The following is a 24,605-nucleotide window of genomic DNA, read 5'->3' as shown; positions in this document are numbered from 1 at the left end:
ATTTCTTGTTCTAGTTCTGTGAAAAATGCCAGTGGTAGTTTGGTAGGGATTGCATTGAATCTGTAGATTGCTTTGGGTAGTAGAGTCATTTTCACAATGTTGATTCTTCCAATACAAGAACATGGTATATCTCTCCATCTATTTGTATCATCTTTAATTTCTTTCATCTGTGTGTTATAATTTTCTGCATACAGGTTTTTTGTCTCCTTAGGTAGGTTTATTCCTAGATATTTTATTCTTTTTGTTGCAATGGTAAATGGGAGTGTTTTGTTAATTTCACTTTCGGATTTTTCATCATTAGTGTATAAGAATGTGAGAGATTTCTGTGCATTAATTTTGTATCCTGCTACTTTACCTAATTCATTGCTTAGCTCTAGTAGTTTTCTGCTAGCATCTTTAGGATTCTCTATATATAGTATCACGTCATCTGCAAATAGTGACAGTTTTACTACTTTTCCGATATGGATTCCTTTTATTTCATTTTCTTCTCTGATTGCTGTGGCTAAAACTTCCAAAACTATGTTGAGTGAGAGTGGGTAACCTTGTCTTGTTCCTGATCTTAGTGGAAGTGGTTTCAGATTTTCACCATTGAGGACAATGTTGGCTGTGGGTTTGTCATATATGGCCTTTATTATATTGATGAAAGTTCCCTCTATCCCTACTTTATGGAGGGTTTTTTTAATCATAAATGGGTGTTCTATTTTTTCGAAAGCTTTCTCTGCATCTATTAAGATGATCATATGTTTTTTCTCCTTCAACTTGTTAATATGGTGTATCACATTGATTGATTTGTGTATTTTGAAGAATCTTTGCATTCTGGAATAAACCCCATTTCATCATGGTGTATGATCCTTTTAATGTGCTCTTGGATTCTGTCTGCTAGTATTTTGTTGAGGATTTTTGCATCTATGTTCATCAGTGATATTGGCGTGTAGTGTTCTTTCTTTGTGACATCCTTGTCTGGTTTTGGTATCAGGGTGATGGTGGCCTCCTAGAATGAGTTTGGGAGTGTTGCTCCCTCTGCTATATTTTGGAAGAGTTTGAAAAAGATAGGTGTTATTGCTTCTCTAATTATTTGATAAAATTCGCCTGTGAAGCCATCTGGTCCTGGACTTTTGTTTGTTGGAAGATTTTTAATCACAGTTTCAATTTCAGTGCTTGTGATTGGTCTGTTCATATTTTCTATTTCTTCCTGATTCTGTCTTGGCAGGTTGCGTATTTCTATGAATTTGTCCATTTCTTCCAGGTTGTCCATTTTATTGGCATAGAGTTGTTTGTAGTATCTCTCATGATCTTTTGTATTTCTGCAGTGTTAGTTGTTACTTCTCCTTTTTCATTTCTAATTCTATTGATTTGTGTCCTCTCTCTTTTTGTCTTGATGAGTCTGGCTCAGGGTTTATCAATTTTGTTTATCTTCTCAAAGAACCAGCTTTTAGTTTTTTTGATCTTTGCTATCATTTCTTTCATTTCCTTTTCATTTATTTCTGATCTGATCTTTATGATTTCTTTCCTTCTGCTAACTTTGGAGTTTTTTTGTTCTTCTTACTCTAGTTGCTTTAGGTGCAAGGTTAGGTTGTTTATTCGAGATGTTTCCCGTTTCTTAAGGTAGGATTTTATTGCTATAAACTTCCCTCTTAGAACTGCTTTTGCTGCATCCCATAGGTTTTGGGTCATCGTGTCTTCATTGTCATTCGTTTCTAGGGATTTTTTGATTTCTTCTTTGATTTCTTCAGTGATCACTTCGTTATTAATTAGTGTATTGTTTAGCCTCCGTCTGTTTGTATTTTTTACAGATCTTTTCCTGTAGTTGATATTTCATCTCATAGTGTTGTGGTTGGAAAAGATACTTGATACAATTTCAATTTTCTTAAATTTACCAAGGCTTGATTTGTGACCCAGGATATGATCTATCCTGTAGAATGTTCCATGAGCACACAAGAAGAATGTGTATTCTGTTGTTTTTGGATGGAATGTCCTATAAATATAAATTAAGTCCATCTTGTTTAATGTATCATTTAAAGATTGTGTTTCATTATTTATTTTCATTTTGGATGATTTGTCCATGGGTGAAAATGGGGTGTTAAAGCCCCTACTATGAATGTGTTACTGTCGATTTCCCCTTTTATTGCTGTTAGTATTTGCCTTATGTATTGAGGTGCTCCTATGTTGCGTGCATAAATATTTACAATTGTTATATTTTCTTCTTGGTTCGATGCCTTGATTATTATGCAGTGTCCTTCTTTGTCCCTTGTAATAGTCTTTATTTTAAAGTCTATTTTGTCTGATATTACAATTGCTACTCCACCGTTTTTTTCATTTCCATTTGCATGGAGTATCTTTTTCCATCCCTTCACTTTCAGTCTGTATGTGTCCCTAGGTCTGAAGTGGGTCTCTTGTAGGCAGCATATATATGGGTCCTGTTTTTGTATCCATTCATCCAGTCTGTGTCTTTTGGTAGGAGCATTTAGTCCATTTACATTTAAGGTAATTATCAATATGTATGTTCCTATTCCCATTTTCTTAATTGTTTTGGGTTTGTTATTGTAGGTCTTTTCCTTCTCTTGTGTTTCTTGCCTATAGAAGTTCCTTTAGCATTTGTTGTAAAGCTGGTTTGGTGGTGCTGAACTCTCAGCTTTTGCTTGTCTGTAAAGATTTTAATTTCTCCATTAAATCCGAATGAGATCCTTGCTGGGTAGAGTAATCTTGGTTGTAGGTTTTTCTCCTTCATCACTTTAAATATGCCCTGCCAGACCTTTCTGGCTTGCAGAGTTTCTGCTGAAAGATCAGCTGTTAACCTTATGGGGATTCCCTTGTGTGTTATTTTTTGTTTCTCCCTTGTTACTTTTAATATGTTTTCTTTGTATTTAATTTTTAATAGTTTGATTAATATGTGTCTTGGCATGTTCCTCCTTAGACTTATGCTGTATGGGACTCTCTGTGCTTCCTGGACTTGATTAACTATTTCCTTTCCCATATTAGTGAAGTTTTCTACTATGATCTGTTCAAATATTTTCCCAGTCCCTTTCTTTTTCTCTTCTTCTTCTGGGATTCCTATGATTTGAATGTTGGTGCATTTAATGTTGTCCCAGAGGTCTCTGAGACTGTCCTCAGTTCTTTTTATTCTTTTTCCTTTATTCTGCTCTGCAGTAGTTATTTCCTCTCTTTTATCTTCCAGGTCACTTATCCATTCTTCTGCCTCAGTTATTCTGCTATTGATCCTTTCTAGAGTATTTTTAATTTCATTTACTGTGTTGTTCACCATTGCTAGTTTCCTCTTTAGGTCCTTGTTAAATGTTTCTTACATTTTCTCTATACTTTTCCAAGATTTTGGATCATCTTTACTCTCATTATTCAGAATTCTTCTTCAGGTAGACTGCCTATTTCCTCTTCATTTGTTAAGTCTGGTGGGTTTTTATCTTGCTCCTTCATCTGCTGTGTGATTTTCTGTCTTCTCACTTTCTTATCTTACAGTGTTTGGGGTCTCCTTTTTGCGGGCTACAGGTTCGTATTTCCCGTTGTTTTTGGTGTCTTTTCCCAGTGGCTAAAGTTGGTTCAGTGGGTTGTGTAGGCTTCCTTGTGGAGGGGATGAGTGCCTGTGTTCTGGTGGATGAGGCTGGATCTTGTCTTTCTGGTGGGCAGGACCATGTCTGGTGGTGTGTTTTTGGGTGTCTGTGGCCTTATTATGATTTTAGGCAGCCTTTCTGCTAATGGATAGGGCTGCATTCCTGTCTTGCTAGTTGTTTGGCACAGGGTGTCCTCCACTGTAGTTTGCTGGTCGTTGAGTGAAGATGGGTGCTGGTGTTGAGATGGAGATCTCTGGGAGATTTTCGCCCTTTGATATTAAGTGGAGCTGGGAGGTCTCTTGTGGGCAAGTGTCCTGAAGTTGGCTCTCCCACCTCAGAGGCACAGCGCTGACTCCTGGCTGCAGCACCAAAAGCCTTTCATTCACATGGCTCAGAATAAAAGGGAGAAAAAATGAAAGAAAGGAAGAAAGAAAGGAAGAAAGAAAGAAAGAAAGAAAGAAACAAAGAAACAAAGAAACAAAGAAACAAAGAAAGAACGAGAAAGAAAGAGGATAAAATAAAATAAAGTAAGATAAAATAAAATAATTAAAATAAAAAAATAATTATTAAGAAAAAGACTTTAAAAAGTAAAACAAACAAACAAACAAAAAAACCCAAAAAAAAGCCAGAAAGGCAGAACCTTAGGACAAATGGTGAAAACAAAGCTATACAGACAAAATCTCGCACAGAATCATACACATACACACTCACAGAAAGAGGAAAAAATCATCTACCTTGCTCCCAAAGTCCACCACCTCAATTTGGGATGATTCGTTGTCTATTCAGGTATTCCACAGATGCAGCGTACATCAAGTTGATTGTGGAGCTTTAATCAGCTGCTTCTGAGGTTGCTGGGAGAGATTTCCCTTTCTCTTCTTTGTTCGCACAGCTCCCGGGGCTCAGCTTTGGATTTGACCCCGGCTCTGCATGTAGGTCGCCGGAGGGCGTCTGTTCTTCGCTCAGACAGGACGGGGTTAAAGGAGCCGCTGATTCGGGGGCTCTGGCTCACTCAGGCCGGGGGGACGGAAGGGTGCTGATGCGGGGCAAGCTTGCAGCTGCAGAGACGTGCATGATGTTGCACCAGCCTGAGGTGCGCCGTACGTTCTCCAGGGTAAGTTGTCCCTGGATCACAGGACCCTGGCAGTGGTGGGCTGCACAGGCTCCCGGAAGGGAGATGTGGATAGTGTCCTGTGCTCGCACACAGGCTTCTTGGTGGCGGCAGCAGCAGCCTTAGTGGCTCATGCCCGTCTCTGGGGTCCGTGCTTTTAGCCGCGGCTCGCGCCCGTCTCTGGAGCTCCTTTAAGCAGCGCTCTTAATCCCCTCTCCTCGGGTACCAGGAATCAAAGAGGGAAGAAAAAGTCTCTTGCCTCTTTGGCAGGTCCAGATTTTTCCCGGACTCCCTCCCGGCTAGCCGTGGAGCACTAACCCCTTCAAGCTGTGTTCACACCGCCAACCCCATTCCTCTCCCTGTGCTCTGACCGAATCCCGAGCCTCAGCTCGCAGCCCTGCCTGCCCCAGCGGGTGAGCAGACAAGCCTCTCGGGCTGGTGAGTGCCGGTTGGCATCGATCCTCTGTGTGGGAATCTCCCAGCTTTGCCCTCTGCACCCCTGTTGCAGTGCTCTCCTCCGCGGCTTCGAAGCTCCCCCCTCCGCCCCCCGCAGTCTCTGCCTGCAAAGGGGCTCCTAGTGTGTGGAAACCTTTCCTCCTTCACAGCTCCCTCCCCCTGATGCAGGTCCCGTCCCTATTCTTTTGTCTCTGGTTTTTCTTTTTTCTTTGGCCCTACCGAGGTATGTGGGGAATTTCTGCCTTTTGTGAGGTCTGAGGTCTTCTGCCAGCATTCAGTAGGTGTTCTGTAGGAGATGTTCCACATGTAGATGTATTTCTGGTGTATCTGTGGGGAGGAAGGTGATCTCCACGTCTTACTGTTCCGCCATCTTCCCCCTCTCTCCAGATAATATGTTTATTATATCAGGTACGTAGACAGTCGAGTATGGAAATTTCCATAAAGTGACATGGATTTCTACCATCTCCCATGAAATAAATAACACCATACATTTGTATGGTACTTTGTGTTTTTCAAAACACTTTTAAGTATATGTTTTCAAACCCTGTGAATTTGATAGTACCAATTACATCTGCATGTTTCATGGTCAGTTACAAAACAAAGTTTCATTGACTGGCTCTATGTTGTACAGTCAGCTCACAACCGATCTGGGCTCAAGTCTTGGGTGATGTTGTTACCTCCTGATACTTGGATCAGAACTGCCTGTGGCAGCAGCTGATGGTGTCTTCCTTCCTGGTACCACCTTGGTGGCATGTGATAAAGACTGTTCTCCCAGCTTGCCCTGGGTTCTCTGCTGAACCCAGGCTTTTGCTGCAGCTCTAGAACTCCACTTTCCCCACTATCCTGAAAGGTTTGTGTTTGTCCAGAGCAGCAGCAATACAACAGCAACCTCAGTAGCTAATGGTTTGCAGACATCGTAGAGCAGCATGTATGTAGGATACAGTTGGGGTGAGTTGGCTGGTCCCTGGATGGACAGCAGGCAGAGCAGCTCTGGGGAGGGTGAAAGAGCCTGGAAGCAGGCTGGCATACATAATTCATTATTACATATTTCCCACATGCTGCTGCAGAGTGGGCCAGTTTCTGAAATTTACAGAAAGCCTATTTTAATTTTTCCTAGCCTGCTAACTCTGCTTAACCAGTAAAACAAAGTCATAATTCCAGAGTCTGAGAGGAATGAATCCTCTTTATTTAGATGAAATGGACAAGAATGAAAACTAAAAACTGCACCAATTTCATCTCAGTGCTGTCGCAGTCCTGATTTTAGACTTTTTCATGGTCGAATTTTTCTTTTCCACAGTGGAGATGTCTATCAAACGGATGCAACATGAATGACACCCATTTGATAAAAATATCCTGGGCTTCCCATTCCTAGAGTCCTTGTCTGGCAGGCACAAGGGAGGAGGGATTAAAGCATATCTGAACAAGATGTTTGAGCACTTACTGCACATTGCCGTATGCCAAACACTGTTTTAAGCACGTTAAACGTGGTAACTCTCTCAATCTTAAAACAACTTTTTAACATCTTTGGTATTGTTATTATTAATATTATTCCATTTTACAGAGATGTTCAGTAATGTGCCAAAGGGCAGAGCCAGGTAGAGTAGCTCCAGAGTAATTTTCCTAATCACTGGTTGACACCATTCCTGAGGTGGGCACGGCAGCAAGTTCAGTCTTGACTAGGCTCATTTCTTTGTTTCTGCCCCTTCCTCTGTCGACCAGGAGTAACCTTGTTCCATTCCCTTATTAATTACATCAGAAGCAGAGTTGAATTGCTCACTGATCTTTTTCTTCATAAATTTCAGTCATAGAAATAGAATCTAGTTGTTTTAAACACAATCGTCTATTTCAAGAGAAGTTTAATGAATCACATCGTTCTAGGTCAAGGGTTGGCAAACTCTGCCCCATGGGCCAATTCTGCCATCGACTGGTTTTGTAAGTAAAGTGTTTTCGGAGCACAGCCACATTCATTTATTTACTTTTTCTATGGCTGTTTTCATGCTACACTGGCAGAGTTGAGCAGTTATGACAGACACCGTCTGGTCTGCAGAAAAAAATTACTTTCTGGTTGTTATGGAAAAATTTGCCAACCCCCATTCTGTTCTTAATTGTTTAAGCAGACCCAGGAAAAAGTTATGTTTGATTCAAACTGTGTTTTTTTTTTTTTTTTGCGGTATGCGGGCCTCTCACTGTTGTGGCCTCTCCCGTTGCGGAGCACAGGCTCCGGATGCGCAGGCTCAGTGGCCATGGCTCATGGGCCCAGCCACTCCGCTGCATGTGGGATCTTCCCGGACTGGGGTACGAACCCGTGTCCCCTGCATCGGCAGGCAGACTCTCAACCACTGCACCACCAAGGAAGCCCCAGATTCAAACTATGTTTTGACTAAATCCTGAAAAATCTATACCCTTTTGTTGGAAGAAAGTATAGCCATGTTTAACAGAATAGTTCCCTAAAATAAAGTTTCAATAACTACTAATTTTTTATTGTAACCACCAAAGTTGTGTAACTCACAAACAGAACTTTAAGAACTATTCTAATCAAGTGCTCATCTATGCAAGGCCCTGGTTGAAGTACTGAGGGTGTGGGTGGAATAGTTGTAAAACCCAATTCAGACGATGAGGTGTTCCCTAGTTAGAGAAGACATATAAGCCCAGATTCCTGGTATTATGAGTCTCCACTCAGCCCCAGTCCTTACTGTGTACTCCTGTTGAAAAACTGTCACAGTCAGCTTTCTCATGGAGTTAGGCTCATAGGATCTCACCATTGAATGGTGAGAAGCGAGACACAGACCACATCTTATTCATCTTTGTACCCCTCCCAGGGCCTGACAGCGTGCAGTGCACTTTGTGGCACTCAGTTACTATTTGTTGAGTTTGACTTTGCTGCCGCATAATGATGATACAATAAAGGGATCTCTAGATGCCTTATGAATGGCCATGCATGACTTCCTGCAACCCTGCTCTCAATCCCACTCTGTCCCTTCTCTGTCTGGAGCAAGCTCCACTGGAAGCTAGTATCAAGGGGTAAAGGCATTCAGAGAACTTTATGCTACACGTTGTAAAATTGATTTAAAAAATGGAGCAAACTTTTTGTATGAGAAAAGATGCTTCTTAATAAGACGTCAGGCAATGCTGTGGTGTCTCACTGGTCTTGGCATAGAAGGTGTCTAATGAAGATATTGTGTATTTTGCTGGGGAAGTCATTTTATAGAGAAAGACAGAGGTTATGATTCTTCAGATTTAATTTTTTTCTTCAGCAATATCAGATATCTCTTCTACCAGTCCTTCCTAAATGCACCAGAAAGGAGGCTTCAATAATCTTATCTGTTCTATCAATTCCTACCTGGAATAAATTTCTAAGACCAGTCCTTTTGCTCTCTTTCTTAAATACAGACCCTAAGTAATATAAAGATTATTTCTGAATTCTGTTCTTCCACTGGAGCTGCTCATGTAATTTGCCTCCTGCATCTCGGTCAAATGTCTTCTCCTAATTCTCAGATCACATCCTTCCAAAGGGCCTGCTTATTTCTTCTCACAGAAATAGCACAGAATGGATTCACCTGCATAGTAATAAATCCCATGACAAAACCTGACTGATGCTGCTTGCTGAACAGAGCTCATTTTCTGAGAGTGCACCTAAAGAGTTTTGTGTGGTCTCACCCCTTCTCCCGTGACCTATTAGCAGCTCCTTTGACTGTGTTCCAGAATTCTGAATTGGTTCAGTGGCAGATTCAAAAAGCTTTCTTTTCATCTTGACTGCTGTTCTCAGAGCTGTCTCTCTCCCACAGAGAGTTCTTTTAAAAACTATCCTTTCTAAGGAATTTTACTGTAACCCCATAAGGATTCAAACTTTATCTCCCTTTTGTTCCCTTTTCAACATCAATTAGTTGTTGAGGCAAACTGAGAAAAGATAAAGCTACAGTTTTGAACTAGGAATATAATTCAAAACTGTCATTGGCTTATCAATCTAATATTTCTCTCTATCGTTTTCCCTTTAATAAGTGATGATACAAAGCAAAAATGTTCAATAAATGTTTGTGAAATGAAATTCAGTTTTTGCTAAAATGTTCAGGAATAGGGAAAAATAGCAAAGGTAAAAAGCAACCCCTTTACCCCCCAAAAAAACCAAAAAAACCTTACACTCTAACATCTGTTTTAATTTCCTCATGACTTTTAATTGCTCCTACACATAATATACTGATTTCAAAGGAAAGAAAATTAGTCCTGAAGTCAAATTAAGGGACACCTTTAAAATCGCGGGTGTCTAAATGAACCACAAAAATCTTTGTGTTCATCTGTTGTGAGGCTTTTATGAGGTTGACAGATTCCAAGAGGAGTGAAGACAGCAAACCCATAAACCATTCTGCTGAGGTCTTCCCAAGAGTGTGGGATTAAATTACCACTTACACATGAACAAAAAGAATGTGCTACAGACAAAAATATTTTCTCCCTTCACAGGCTATGAAACTCCCTTGAGTAAACAGTGTCCACACATCCAGTGCTGTGATAGCAACAATTATGTAAGACAAAGACACAGGCTGCTCATTATTCCAAGGGCACTCTTTTCTCATTAATAATTTCTAGTTTGACTTTTTTGGTAGGTCATTGGCTACAAAAGGCAAAATTAATTGTATGGCACTAACATCAGCTTAGGTTTGACTGTTTTAGAGCACCAGCTTGAACAGAGTGGACACACGTGGCATGTATGTCTATGGCCTTCAGAAAGAGAAAGTTGAGTGGCAGTTTGGACGTGGGCCTGCAGCGCAGGCCCAGGGTAGAAGAATTCCCAGAGGTTGTCTGCTTCTTTGGCTATGAGCTGTTTTCAGTTGCTAAAAACACACTTTTCACAAGGAAACACCTTCCATATCTAGGTAACTTAAAACACTGCAAAGCCAGAAAACGACTTTGCTTTCTTTGTGGCTTTAAAGTATTATGTTTATATCTTTTGCTTTATGTTTTGTTTTGTTCCCCCTGAAATGCAATATTACCTCCAAATTTCATAGTCACCTATCACCACTTAGGTTTCCCATATAAAAAATCAGTTTTTCTTTTATTATTTTCTTCTCTTTTTTTAAACATAAATTAATGAAATAATTTAAAGCTATCAATTAAACAGGGGCACTCGCACTCCTAGGAAATAAATAATGCTGGCCTAGTTCTGACAAGTTAGTTTCTTTCTAAAATGTAACATAAATTCCCAGTTTTAACTTAATCTTCAAAGCTTTTAACTATACCCAGTTTTCCAAAAATTCTTCTTTTAGGCATTTTTCTCATATTCAAGTAATAAAAAAGTTTAAGTTTTGTTTAGAAAGTACAGTAAGATGAATCGATTTTGCAAAATATTTCAAAGTGGAAGAGAAACTCCTTTGGGAAATAATGAGTTGCCTTACAGTGGATCATCTATCCAAGTACTGAAGACATTGTATCTCCAATATAGGGAACTATTAAAACTATGGTATATTCATTTCAAAAGAGAAAAAAACAATTGTTACATTTGTAATATTGCAAGCAATACACTTTAGTGGTATTTGCCCATGAGTGAAAGAGACCAAAATGTAGAGAACCCTGTACATGGAGGTATTTCCTTAAACAAATATTGTTAATACTACTTTTTTTTTTGCCAGCTAAATTTAAGATAATGCTTAAAGAGTGATAAGAATTTTCCCAACTGTCAAATGAATACCAGCTTTGAAATACTTTTTTTCCAAGTTACCAAGTATTGAATAAAATTCATGTTAGTTATTTATATTATAAAAAATATGCTATTTGAAACATTTGCAGCACTACTGTTTCACTGCTATAGCCATATGCTGTCAAATTTATATGCCTGCTGTATTCTTCTTTGCTGGTTCAGAGCCTGTTTGTAAGTCATGTTTCATTAAGTGACTCATAAATTAAAGAAACTGCTAAAGAACACTAGAAAGAAACAAGATTTCTTTTTGGTAATACTTCATTCACTGGGCTAGAAAAGTTTTCCCAAAACATTTAAATTAATAATTCATTAATTCAGTAGGTTAATATTTGAGAAAGAAGCATGACATATAGGAGGTCAAACATTTAATACTCACTGTAGAGAATTGTTCCATTCAAAGTGCTTGTTTGTATAGTCAAGTAGATGTTAACAATTCTGTTACGTTCCTTCCTCAGGGTTGTACAAAAAGGCAGTTCTAAGTAGGAATTCCCATTGAAAGAGGGAAAAAATAAACCTGCATCTAAAAAAAAAAGTCATATTAATATATGTTCTGATAGCATTTTATTGCTAATCAAGTAGATGAGAACATAGCATTTATAGTTAACATTCATATAAAATGATAACACTGGTATTTATAGATATTTGGCCAAATTTCAAGAAATTTAGATATATAAGTATAATAAATTTGTAAAGTCATTGTCTCGAGTAATTAACTACCAGTTCATAGGAAAAAATTTTAAGCAAAAATTTTAGATGGATGAAAAAAATGCCGTGATATTGTATTAAAAATGTGTCCCTGCATATGTGAAATAATAGTTTTCATTAGACTCTTAAAATATCCTGTGATACAAATGGCTGTACATCAAATTACACTCTTAAAGTTCATGAATTTTATTTGATGTAATCATACCTCAATAAAAAAGTTTTTAAAAAGTCTAACAAAAAAAGATTAGAAATTTGTCTCATAGAGGTATTTTATTAATATTCATTAATATTTAGTGCTTGTCAATAATACTTAAATATTTTATAAGTAGTATTACTATAATATGCAATGTGATTAATAATTTTTACAGTTATCCTTTTAAAATTATTCTTTAAATGAATTAATCTCATAAAATCTGGAGGCACATAAAATTTGGAAAGTATTTTATTGTCATATATATATTTAGATCTATAGACTTGATACACTGAACAAGTGTAATATAATATATGGGAGGCTAGAACTTTATTTTTGTCTCTCTCACAATGGGGGAAATTTTCTTTGCCTCTGGGTGAAAACTTGGCAGTCCCTATGAGTCCTACCTTCTTTCTGAGTTATACAATGATACAGAAGCTAATCCAGGCTAAGAAATTTATCAACATTTAAATCTTCCTTTAGAGATATGACTTCCCCAGCCCCCTCCAACCAGCTAAGGCCTGCAGGGCACCTGTCACCCGCTGCCTGTTTTCCGGGCAGGAAGAAGTTGGTTTCTCTTCTTTTTGTGTTCTTAGAGCCTCCTCTCAAGCTAGCTGCTGTTTCAGACACTTTGAGCTTTGCAGAGAGGGCAAAGTGGGCAGAAAGGAGAGAGAAGTTCATAGTAAAGTGTAGCTATTACAGCTGGCCACCAATACTGTTGTAAGCAGTCCTCTGCTCTCTAGGAAGAACAGATGTTTAAAACTGTTTTTCTCACAGTAGGAATGTCAGATAAAATATAGGGAGCTCAGTTAAATTTCAGTTTCAGATAAACAACACATAATTTTTTAGTGTATGTCTCAAACAGTGCATGAGTTAAGCTTATACTAAAAAATTATATGTTGTTCATTTGAAATTCTAATTTAACTGAATGTCCTGTATTTTAACCCTATGACTCATGAGCATTTGTGTAATCTTTAGACACCCTTTGCCAGCTACAATTCCTAGGATTTTGTCTCTTCATTTCTAACTTGGTCCCCTCTGGTTTTTCACATTATATACAGACTCTTGCTGCCAACAACTACTTGCCTGTGTTAAAGCAAGAGTTGCACTGGACAAAGTGAAAGAGGTAAGGAAGACTTTATTCAAGGCTATTGAAATAGGGGAGAGAGGCCAGAACTCAGCTTTTGCTCAACTCCTCTGAAACAAAAGGTGGCAGATTTTTTAAGAGCTGAGGTGGGGGGCCCATGGGCTACCTGTGTCGCTATTTGGCCCTATCCCCTAAAAACATAAACTCTCTCATGTCTTCATCACAGAAGATAGTTTACAGCTTAGAACAAGGCTCCTATCTGCCCACAGAGAGGGCCACTATCTTTATTGATGATTGCATTTCAAAGAGATGGTTCTGGGTCCCGAAGAAAGGCGTCTTTGGTTGTCAAACTGGCAAGAAGATTTTAAAAAGATTTATATCTCAAAAGATGCAAAGAAAGAATTACAACGAAAAGTTTTCAATAGTAGAAGCTCTGAGAAATGTGAGGTCATGGGCCTAGAGTCGGGAGGAAGCTTCTCTAAAGTTCAGGACAGCTGAGGAGAATGCTAAGGTTGTCTTGAGCACCTGACTAGGAAAACCATTGGGGCAGAATATCAAGTGAATCCAGGCCAAATGGCTTTCCTGAGGAGTCCATATCTAGACCATGGTAGACATTTCCTTCCCTGCTGTCTATGGAGGTATAGTTAGTGGTCAATCTCTTCCCTATCTCTCTCTCCACACACACAGACACTGACACAGACAGACAAACAGACAGACAGACAGACAGACACACACACACACACACACACAGGCTGCTTTGGCTTTTTCAGATATGAATGCATGACTCTGTTGGTCCGTTATGTTCCTTTCCGAATGATAGGGTTTTAACTATCCTTAAACACTGTCAGATGTGATGGGTGGGAGAGGGTGCAGGGTGAGGTCAACAGGATAGCTTTCTACAAAAACATTTTTCTCAAAATCGTGTCTTCATGTCTTTAAAATCCTTTCTCCTCTTCAAATGATGCTTCTTTTTATATGAAGAGTATTTTCTAGTCAAATCTTGCTTTTAGATATGGTACCTCATTTTGTTTACAACATTATAATCTGGTGTATGAAAGTTTATTTTTAACATCCTGATTTTGTCTATAACTTTGTATTGTCAGATACAAATTATATACTTTATCTATTAGCAAACTGATTTAAGGGAAAAGGGAAGAGGGGGAGGGACAAAGTAGGTATATAGATTTAACAGATACAAACTACTACTTATAAAATAGATAAGCAACAAGGATATATTGTATAGCACAGGGAATTATACCCATTATCTTGTATTAACATATAATGGAGTATAATCTGCAAAAATACTGAATCACTCTGTTGTACACCTAAAACTAACACAATATTTTAAATCAGCTATAAAGTAATAAAAAATAAGTTATGTGACATCATATATTTCACCATTCCTTGGCCTTCCACGCACAATCTTTATCTCATTGAAATTTACCTTCCTGGCTCTGTATTTTACTGGATCTTTTTTGTCAAAGGTTTTAGGCCCAGTTTGCAAATCCTTCCATAATGCTCACCTGCCTCTGTAATACTTAAGACTTATTTTTATAAAAGCTTTCTCCTTCCTTGTCTCTTATGACACCACTACACATTGACTGCCTTCCTACCTGCCTGACAGCTTGTTTCCAGATGGCCCTTTCAACCACTCCATAATGCTTAGTTTTCGAGGCGCTGTTCTGGGTCATCTAATCCACCTCTGTCTTTCCTGTTGCTCCTCTTCTGTCGTTTTGCTCTTGGCACCTACTCTCTCAGGCCTAGAGACTCAGCATGGTTGTCCACCCATCTCTTCTCAAACTAGTTGCTGCTTCCTGTCACCTCTTTCTTAGATCAAAACTTGCAGTGTTCCTTCTGCTGCCATTGCCCTTAAGTTCTTATTACATTTCAACTCAGTTGTTGGCAATGGCTCCTTTCTAAATGGCCTTCCTTCCTACTGTGTCTGATAGCTGTCTTCATTGTGAAATCATTGTTGTGACATCAACATTAGTTGTAATAATCTAAGATCTTTGGTCAAAAACCTTCAGGAACTACAGAACTCCCCTGTTCCCTTGACGATTTTTCCTGACATTTGTTGGCACCAAGGAGCAACTGTGAGATGTAAGAACCAATGAGAGCAGGGGTGGGGGGATGGGGGGATATCTAAAAAAACCCACCCCATCTGCCTTCTGTACTGCTCATTCTCCTATGGCAAGATTTGTGTTTGATTTATCTTTGCAGCTCCCTATGGCATGATGAGTTTCATACATTTTAGGCAAAAACATTCTTAGACAAATAAAAATATAGCTAAAATTTTCATTTGTGGTAGTTTTGGAAAAAAAGGGACAGAAAGACATTCTTATAATTAAAATGGAATGAGCAAACTCTATAGAGATGGGGTTCTAGCATTCTTCTTGTGGTTAAACTTTTCACATTGTTGATAAATCCACAAGAAATTTTCTTTATATAAGGGTTCACATATGAATTAAAATATTTGGATTCATAATCAAGCTTACCTGTCCTGAGAAGTAGTGAACTCACCAAGAGCAATAAAAGTATAATTCAATTTGCTAAAAAATGAATTCTGCATTGCTTTGCAGGAGAATAGCTACTGTATAATTTAGGTGCATGTGTCTAGATTACATGCTCCTTGAGCCTTTTTTTCAGAGCTGACAGGTTTTACAAAAGTTATGACAGGAAACAACAATTATGAACTATAAACATTTGCAATTGAATTGCTTTCTAACCATATTAATTTTCATTATCATCATGTTTAGTGGATATGTTGAAAAACAGAACTGCCCTGAATGTAGAAAACAAGACTAATTGGGGTTAGGTAGAGTGTTTTCCTGCTGCTTCCAAAAGCTTCTTCGGCAACGCTATTTGAATACACTTTAAATTCATTTTTCTTCCAATTATAAATGGAAAAAAAACCTCAAGGTTTTTATATGGAAATATGTATTAAACATCTTACAAAATATGTCATATAGTAATTAATTAGTGGCTTCTGATTACAACATAGATATCTGTAATGTTTAAATGTATTAAAAATCATATAGATTGATATAACAAAGTATATTAACTTTAACATGCTTAAAAAATTTAAAATCAGTCTGAGTCATGGGTAAATCCAATAAATTAACCCAGGAGAAAGATCTTTTAAATCCCTTATATTATTTAAAACTCTCAAATTGTCAAAGGAAGCTATGGAACCTCAGTACTGAGTCTGAAGCACATTATGTTAAAAATATGGATGAATTTAATTTTTATTGCCAAATGTATTTCTAAAGTATGAATCAGAACTACAGTCAGTTAATTGAAATTTGTCCAGGAGACCACCATGGAGTACTTTATGATAAAGAAAACACAGAAGAGATTAATACCTTTACTGTGAACACAATGCAGCTGAGAGCACAAGTGTTATTCATTCTGAATAGAAATGGAACACCTTGTTTACATATGAGGCACACTCCTCTTATGTTGTATAAAGGTCTCCTTGATCTAACCCCAGAAAATGACATACTAACATACAAATAAAGCTACAAATGCAGTGAATCACAAATTACCCATATATCTTTATTGTAATTCTTGGTATTAGAAGAAACACAATATTGTTTGCTATTGCTCCTTTATAATGGAAATAAATTTGATTTACTCAATAGACATTAAAAATTATTACTATTGAAATGTTTTTGTTCAGTTTTTCTTACTTTCTCCAGAAAGAACATCATACAAATGCAATGAAATTATTTATTTTGTTTTTAGTTTAAAAATATTACATTCCTTTTTTTATGATTCTAATTTTATTAAATTATGTGATTAAAAAGAGTATCACCAGTCAATAAGTCCATGTATCTCTCTTCCTGAAGAAGGATTCATCACTAAAAAATAATATATCTAACCAATAATATTCAAAGACACAAAAGTTATAATCATCTATATTATTCCAAAATTTAAAAAAATAAGTTCTAAGGCCAATGAAATAGAATTAAATGCTATACATATTAATGATGAGAAACTACAGTGTCTTAAAGATTTATATATATATATATAAGTATATATAGTACCTATACTATTTATATATGTAATATCATCATAGCACTGTAGAATAAATAGCATATAAATTAAAGTAAATATTTTTACATCATATATTTTCCTGTTTTAGAATTATAAAAATTATTTTAGATTTGGATAGCCCAAGTCTCATGGACTAAATTATTACCTTTACCTGGATAATTTCCCCATATTAGACATTCACATTTATATTAATTCATAAAAGTTATCAATTTGTTAAGTGCCTGATGAGAATTATCAATTACTCTTGTTGCTGCTAGCACAGCTGCTGTTTTTGTTGCATCTACTTTTCTCCTCCATAGAAAGCACTTGCAAAAATCAGGACAGAGCTAACATTTCTCCTTTTGACCATTGCTACTTCATTCCTCAACTTGAAGCCTGAGGAGAGTTGCTCTGCATGTGACCAAAGCAATGCACAAGGAAACAAGGTGTGAAAAAATAATTCTCATCCTTCACTGTCACAGCCAATCTAGCAATACTATTCTTTATCCCTTGGTTTCTCTGTCAAAGAAGGGTTGATCATCATGATCTGCCCTTTGACTCTCTCAAAAATCTGAAGCTTTAAAGCTATAACCCTACCTCTCTCAAAATAAAACCAAGTAAAACATCGTTTAACACACCAAAAATACCTTCCACGTAGTAAAAATAAAGCTAGGACAAGAAAGATACAAAGACCCATCAATATCTCACATTGTACTTGACATGTTTTCCTAGTAGCTACCAATCTTTAGTCTATTTCTATACCTTCTCCTTCACTTAGTTTAGAAAATTTCCCTGTGTGATCTCATTTGTTCCCACAACTTTAGCTCCTTTCTAGCTTCTGAAAACTCTCAAATTTTTATCTTTAGCACAGATAGCTTCTGACCTTATATATCCAGCTCTCTACTATATAGACCCATTTGGAAGGAAAATAGGCAACCTGAACTCAGTATATCCAAAACGGTTTGTTGCTTTTTTTTTTTTAATTTGATCTTCCTTCTCAATATCAAGTTAACAATAGCTTCCTTATTATTATCACAAATACTTGCTATATATTCCTATTACAGCACTTATTAAACTGTACAGTGACATTTTCCTGTATGACTCACTATGTAATAGTTGTGATTTCCTTAAATGTAGGCATCATGGCTTAATTTTTTTATTTCAGTTTTATTGATCTATAATTGACATATAGCAACTGTATATTTAAGGTGTACAGCACGGTGATTTGACTTACATATATCATGAAATGATTATCACTAGAAGTTTAGTGAACATACACCAGCTCATAAAAATTAAATAAATAGAAAAAAATTTTTCTTGTGATGATAACTCTTAAGGTTTATGCTCTTAAAATCTTTCATGTATAACACACAGCAGTGTAAATTATATACATCATGTTGTACATCACATCCTTAGTACTTATTTATCTTATAACTGGAAGTTTGTACCGTTTGACTGCCTTCATCCAATTCCCCATCCCCCACCTATGGTGACCACAAATCTGATCAATTTTTATATGGGTATTTTTTTGGGAGAGATTGTTTTTGACGTATAGTTGACACACAACACTATGTTAGTTCCTGTTACACAACATAGTGATACTATATTTCGATACTTTTCAAAATGATCACCATGATAAGTCTAGTTACTATATGTCACCATACAAAGATATTACATTATTATTGACCATATTCTATACACTGTAAATTTCATACCCATGACTCATTTATTTTGCAGCTAGAAGTTTTGTACCTTTTATCTTCCTTACCTACTTATCCCCTTACGTATTTATCCCCTCCCACCAACGACTTCCCCTCTGGCAACCACCTGTTTGTTCTCTGTATTTTTGACTCATTTCTGTTTTGTTTTTATTTTGTTTTTTAGATTCCTCAATAGATGAAATCATACAGCATTTGTCTTTCTCTGCCTGACTTATTTCACTTAGCATAATGCAATGTAAGTCCATTCAGGTTGTTCCAAATGGCAAGATTTCATTCCTTTTTTATGGCTAATATTCCATTGTACGTATATACAAGTACTTTAAAAAATTTTTAGTATTTAGTACATCACATTTATTAAGACATGTAGACGGAGTAGAACTTTTGACTGGTCTTTATGCTTTTTTGTTATGTTGTTATGTCCTGAACTTTCCACATCAAAGTCATTCAAAGAATCTTATATACCAGTACTTCTTTATCTATTCACCTACTGATGCCGCTTAGGTTGCTTCCATATCTCTCCTATTGTAATTAATGTTGCAGTGAATAGAGGAGTACCTATATCTTTTCTAATTAGTGTTTTCATTTCCTTCAGATAAATGCCAAGGAGTGAAAAAGATCATATGATAGTTCCACTAATATTTTTTGAGGAATCCCCATATTGTTTTCCACAGTGGCTGTACCAATTTACATTCTCTTCAACCGTGCACAAGGGCTCCCTTTTCTACACATCCTCACCAACACTTATTATTTGTTGTCTTTTCAATAATAGAATTCTGATAGGTGTAAGGTGATATCTCACTGTGGTTTTGATTTGCATTTCCCTGATGATTAGTGATGCTGAGCATCTTTTCATGTGTCTGTTGGTCATCTGTACATCTTCTTAGGAAAAATATCTATTTAGATCCTCTGCCCATTTTTAAGTTGGGTTGTTTGTTTTCTTGATATTGAGTTGTATGAGTTCTTTATATATTTTGGTTGTTAGGCCTTTATTGAATATATCATTTGCAAATATCTTCTCCCATTCATAATGTAGCCTTTTTGTTTTCTTGATAGTTTCCTTCACTGTACAAAAGCTTTTTAGTTTGATGGAACTCCATTTATATATTTTTGCTTTTGTTTTCCCTGCCTAAAGAGACATATCTAAAAAAATTACTAAGATTGATTTCAAAGAGCATACTGCCTATGTTTCTTTTTAGAAGTTTTATGGTTTTAGGTCTTACATTTAGGTATGTAATCCATTTTGAATTTATTTTTGTGCATGAGATGAGAGAGAGTTACAGTTTGATTCTTTTGATGTAGCTGTCTGGTTTTTCCAACACCAATTATTGAAGGGGCTGTTTTTTCCCCATTGCATATTTTTGCCTCCATTGTGATAGATTAGTTACTCATATAAGTGTGGGTTCATTGCTGAGCTTTCTACTCTGTTCTATTGATGTATGTGTCTGTTTTTGTAACATGTTGTTTAGTTTCATAGTATAGTTTGAAATCATGGGGTATGAGACCTCCAGGTTTGTTCTTCTTTTTCAAGATTGTTTTGGATACTCTAGGTCTTTTGAGTTTCATACAAAATTTTAAATTCTTTGCTCTGGTTCTGTGAAAATTGCCATTGGTATTTTGATAGGGATTGTACTGAATCTGGAGATTGCCTTGGGTAATATGGTCATTTTAGCAATATTAATTCTTCCAATCCATGAACATGGTGTACCTTTCCATCTGTTTGTGCAAACTTCAGTGTCTTTCATCCATGTCTTATAGTGTTCTGAGTACAGGTCTTTTACATCCTTATTTAGATTTATTCCTAGGTTTTTAAATTCTTTTTGATATGATTGCAAGTGGAATTGTCTTCTTAATTTCCCTTTCTAGTAGTTAGTTGTTAATGTATAGAAATACAACAGATTTCTCTATATTAATTTTGTATCCTGCATCTTTACCTAATTCATCAATGAGCTCTAGTACAGTTTTTCATGGCATCTTTAGGACTTTCTATTTACAGTATCATATCATCTGCAAACAGTGTTAGTTTTAATTCTTCCTTTTCATTTGGATATCTTTATTCATTTTTCTTGTCTGGTTGATATGGCTAGGAATTCAAACATATGTTGAATAAGAGTGGTGAGTGTGGGCCTCCTTGACTTGTTCTTGATCTTAAAGGAAATGCTTCCAGCTTTTTCACCATTGTGTATGATATTAGCTTTGGGTTTGTCATACATGGCCTTTATTATTTTGAGATTTGTTCCTTGTAAACCCACTTTGCTGAGAGTTGGGTTTTTTTTTATCATATATGGATATAGAATTTTTTCAAAAGCTTTTTCTGCATTTATTGAGATGATTATATGATTTTTATTCTTCAATTTGTTAATGTAAGGTATCACACTGATTGATTTGCAAATATTAAACCATCCTTGCATCCCAGGGATAAATTCCACTTGATTGTGATGTATGATCCTTTTAATATGTTGTTGAATTTGATTTGCTAATATTTTGTTGAATATTTTTCATCTATGTTCATCAGCAATATTTTCTTTTTTTGTGATATCTCTGTCCAGTTTTACCAAGCTGGGTGATGCTGTCCTTATAGAAAGAGTTCAGAAATGTTCTTTCCTCTTCATTTTTTTGGAATAGTCTGAGAAGGATAGGCATTAACTCTTCTCTAAAAGATGGATAGATTTCACCTGTGAAGCTATCTGGTGCTGCACTTTTGTTTGTTGGTTTTTTTCTTTCTTTCTTTTGTTCTTCTTTTTTTTTTGTAATTACTAGTTCAATGTCACTACCAGTAATCATTCTGTTCATATTTCCTATTTCTTTCTGGTTCAGTCTAGAAAGACTGCACATTTCTAGCAATTTGTCTCTTTCTCCTAGGCTGTCCATTTTATTGGTGTATTTGTTCATAATAATATACTGTGAGCCTTTGTATTTCTGTGGTTTCTTGTAACCTCTCCCTTTTCATTTCTAATTTTATTGATTTGGGTCATCTCTCTTTCTTTCTTTCTTTTCTTTCATTTTTTGTTGTTGTTGTTGAATATAGCTAAATGTTTATCAATTTTATTTATATCTCCCTAAAGCCGTTTCTTACTTTCATTGATCTTTTCTATATTTTTAGTCCCTTTTTCATTTATTTCTCCTCTGATCTGTATGATTTCTTTCCTTCTACTAACTTTGGATTTTGTTTCTTCTTCTTTTTCTAGTTCTTTTAGGTGTAAGGTTAGTTTATTTATTTAAGATTTTTCTTGTTTCCTGAAGTAGTCTTTTATAGCTATAAGTGTTCCTCTTAGAACTTCTTTTCCTGCATCCCACAGATTTTGAATCACTGTGTTTTCATTTTCATTTGTCTCCAAGTGTTTTTTATTTTTTTCAATTTCTTCTTTGGTTTAGTCAGTAATCCATTGATGTTTTAGTAGCATATTGTTTAGACTCCACATGTTTGTGTTTTTTTCCAGTTTTTTTCTTGTAGTTGATTTCTAGTCTCATAGTGTGTGCTGGGAAAAGATGCTTGATATGATTTCAATTTTCTTAAATTTACTGAGACTTTTTTTGTCTAGCATGTGATTGGTCCTGGAAAATGTTCCATGTGCACTTAAAAAGAATGTATATTCTTCTGCTTTTGAAAGGAATGTTCTATAGACTTCTATTTTTTTTTGACCGCACCATGCAGCTTTCAGGATCTCAGTTCCCTGACTAGAGATCGAACTGGTGCCCCCTGCAATGGAAGCACAAAGTCCTAATCACTGAACTGCCAGGGAATTCCCTTTATATATCTATATATTAAGTTCATTTGGTCTAATGTGTCATTGAAGACCAGTGTTTCCTTATTGATTTTCCTTCTGAATGCTCTGCCCATTGATGTAAGTGGGGTAGTAACACCCCCAACTATGATTGTGTTACTGTCAGTTTCTCCCTTTATGTCTGTTAATATTTGCTTTATGTATTTAGGTGCTCCTATATTGAATGCATATATATTTACAATTGTTATAGCTTCTTGGGTTACTCCCTTGATTTTATGTGATGTCCTTCTTTGTCTCATGTTACAGTGTTTATTTTAAGTTCTCTTTTGTCTAATATAAGTATTGGTATCCTGGCTTTAAAAGAAAAAAATTTCCATTTGCATGTGTTTGTGTTATATCTGAAGTGATTATCTTATAGGCAGCATATAACCACTCCATGACTCTTGTTTAGACTATTTATTCCATTTACATGGAATAAAGTCATTATTGATAAGTATGCAATTGTTGCCATTTTGTTAATTGTTTTTGGACATTTTGTAGTTCTCTTTTTGTTCCTTTCTTCTTGTTTTGCTATCTTGCCTTGTGATTTGATGACTATCTTTATTGTTATGTTTGGATTCCTTTATCTTTTTTGTGTTTAACTATTATAGATTTTTATTTTGTAGTCATCAGGATATATATATATATATATAATTTTATATATATAATTATTGTAAACTGCTAACACCTTAAGTTCAAATGAATTAAGAATCCTGAATTTTTACTCCCCCTCAACATGTTTACTGTTTTTGACATCAGACTTTACATCTTTTTTTTTGTGCATCCCTTCACTGTTTATTGTGGATATAGATGATTTTACTGCATCTGTCTTTTAACCTTCCTACTAGATTTATACATGACTGATTTACTATCCTTATATATGCATTTACTATAGATTTAATATTTTGTAGATTTCAGATTTCTAGTTGTAGCCTCTTTTTTCCTTAGAGAAATCCCTTTAACATTTCTTGTAAAGGTGGTTGGTGGTGCTGAATTGTTTTAGCTTTTGTGTGTCTGTAAAATTTTGATCTCTTCATCAAATCTGAAAGAAAGCCATGCTGTGTAGTGTTATTGGTTGTAGGTTTCCCTTTCAGTACTTTAAATATATCATGCCACTGCTTTCTGACTTGTAGAGTTGCTGCTGAAAATCAGCTGATAGCCATATGGGAGTTCCCTTATATGTAATTCATTTTTATGGTATGTAAATAAAAATTTTAGAACATGACAAAAAACTCACTGTGCTTTTTTAGACTTTTGATATAATTTCCTACTGTACAAACTTTGTTAAATCGAGATTAAAGACCTACATGACAGATTTCTTTCAGTGTTCACATAAGTGGCTTTGTATAAAAAGATTCTGTGATGGAGCTGTACACTATAATTTATTGTAAAAAATTGGTAATGTGTCCATAAGATTTTGCCTCCTCTTGTTATTGCATTTTGTTTATGATGTGGGCATGGCTGGTACTTGTGGGCATGGCTGGTGTCCAGGGATCCCAGGGCTGGTGCTGGCTTGCTGGTGGGTGAATAGTGTCCTGATACAGCAGACTGTGCTACTGCAGTGTCCTGGGGCTAGTGTCCACCTCCTGGTGGGTTGAGCCAGTGATCAGGGGATGTCGGGGCTGGTGCCCATCCAGTTGTGTGTGAGCCTGGGTCCTGGGGCTAATGCCAGTACACTGGTTTGCTGAGCCCTCTGGAGGACAGGCCTGGGTGCCAGCGTGGCTGTGGTCTCACCGTGTCTTAAGACAAACAACTGCTGGTGGGTGTGGCTGTGTCCTGCCTTTAGCTCCTTGGCCTGAGTTGTCCCAGTACGGGTGCAGATAGGCTGGTGGGCAGGGCTGTGTCCTAGCATAATAAGCTAGAAGGAGGATTCCAAAATGGCACTTACCAGGGCCAGTGTCCATGAGGTAGAATGATTTCCCCAGAATGCCTCTCTCCAGTGTCTATGTCTGCAGGGTGAGCTCCAGTTACCTCCTGCTTCTCCAAGAAGCTCTCTAAGATCAGTGGGTGGGTCTGACCCAGGCTCCTTAAAATTACTGCTTCTGCCCTGGGTCCTGGAGAGTGTGAGATTTTGTGTGTGCCTTTTAAGAGGGGAGTCTCTTTCCCACAGTTCTCAGGCTCCCCTGAAATTAAGCCTAACAGGTCTTCAAAGCCAAACGTTCTGGGGGCTCATCTTCTTAGTTCAGGACCCTTGGGTTGGGGAGCCGGATGTGGAGCTCAGAACCCTCACTCTTTGGGGAGAACCTCTACAATTGTAATTGTCTCCCCATTTGTGGGTTGCCCACCCAAG

General features: G+C 36.7%; 1 protein-coding gene across 1 annotated transcript in view; it reads right to left on the bottom strand.

Moving 5' to 3' along the window:
• EYS (eyes shut homolog) overlaps window positions 1–24,605 on the bottom strand; it is a 1,671,360-nt gene that overhangs the window by 366,504 nt on the left and 1,280,251 nt on the right. Inside the window, exon 30 of the mRNA XM_060167756.1 lies at window positions 11,193–11,336. Within this exon, the coding sequence (XP_060023739.1) occupies window positions 11,193–11,336 (144 nt within the window). The remainder of the gene's footprint in view (window positions 1–11,192; window positions 11,337–24,605) is intronic.

This window comes from Lagenorhynchus albirostris, chromosome 12 (assembly GCF_949774975.1).
Source record: "Lagenorhynchus albirostris chromosome 12, mLagAlb1.1, whole genome shotgun sequence".
Classification (NCBI taxonomy): Eukaryota; Metazoa; Chordata; class Mammalia; order Artiodactyla; family Delphinidae; genus Lagenorhynchus; species Lagenorhynchus albirostris.
This window is presented reverse-complemented; position numbering and strand designations above follow the sequence as displayed.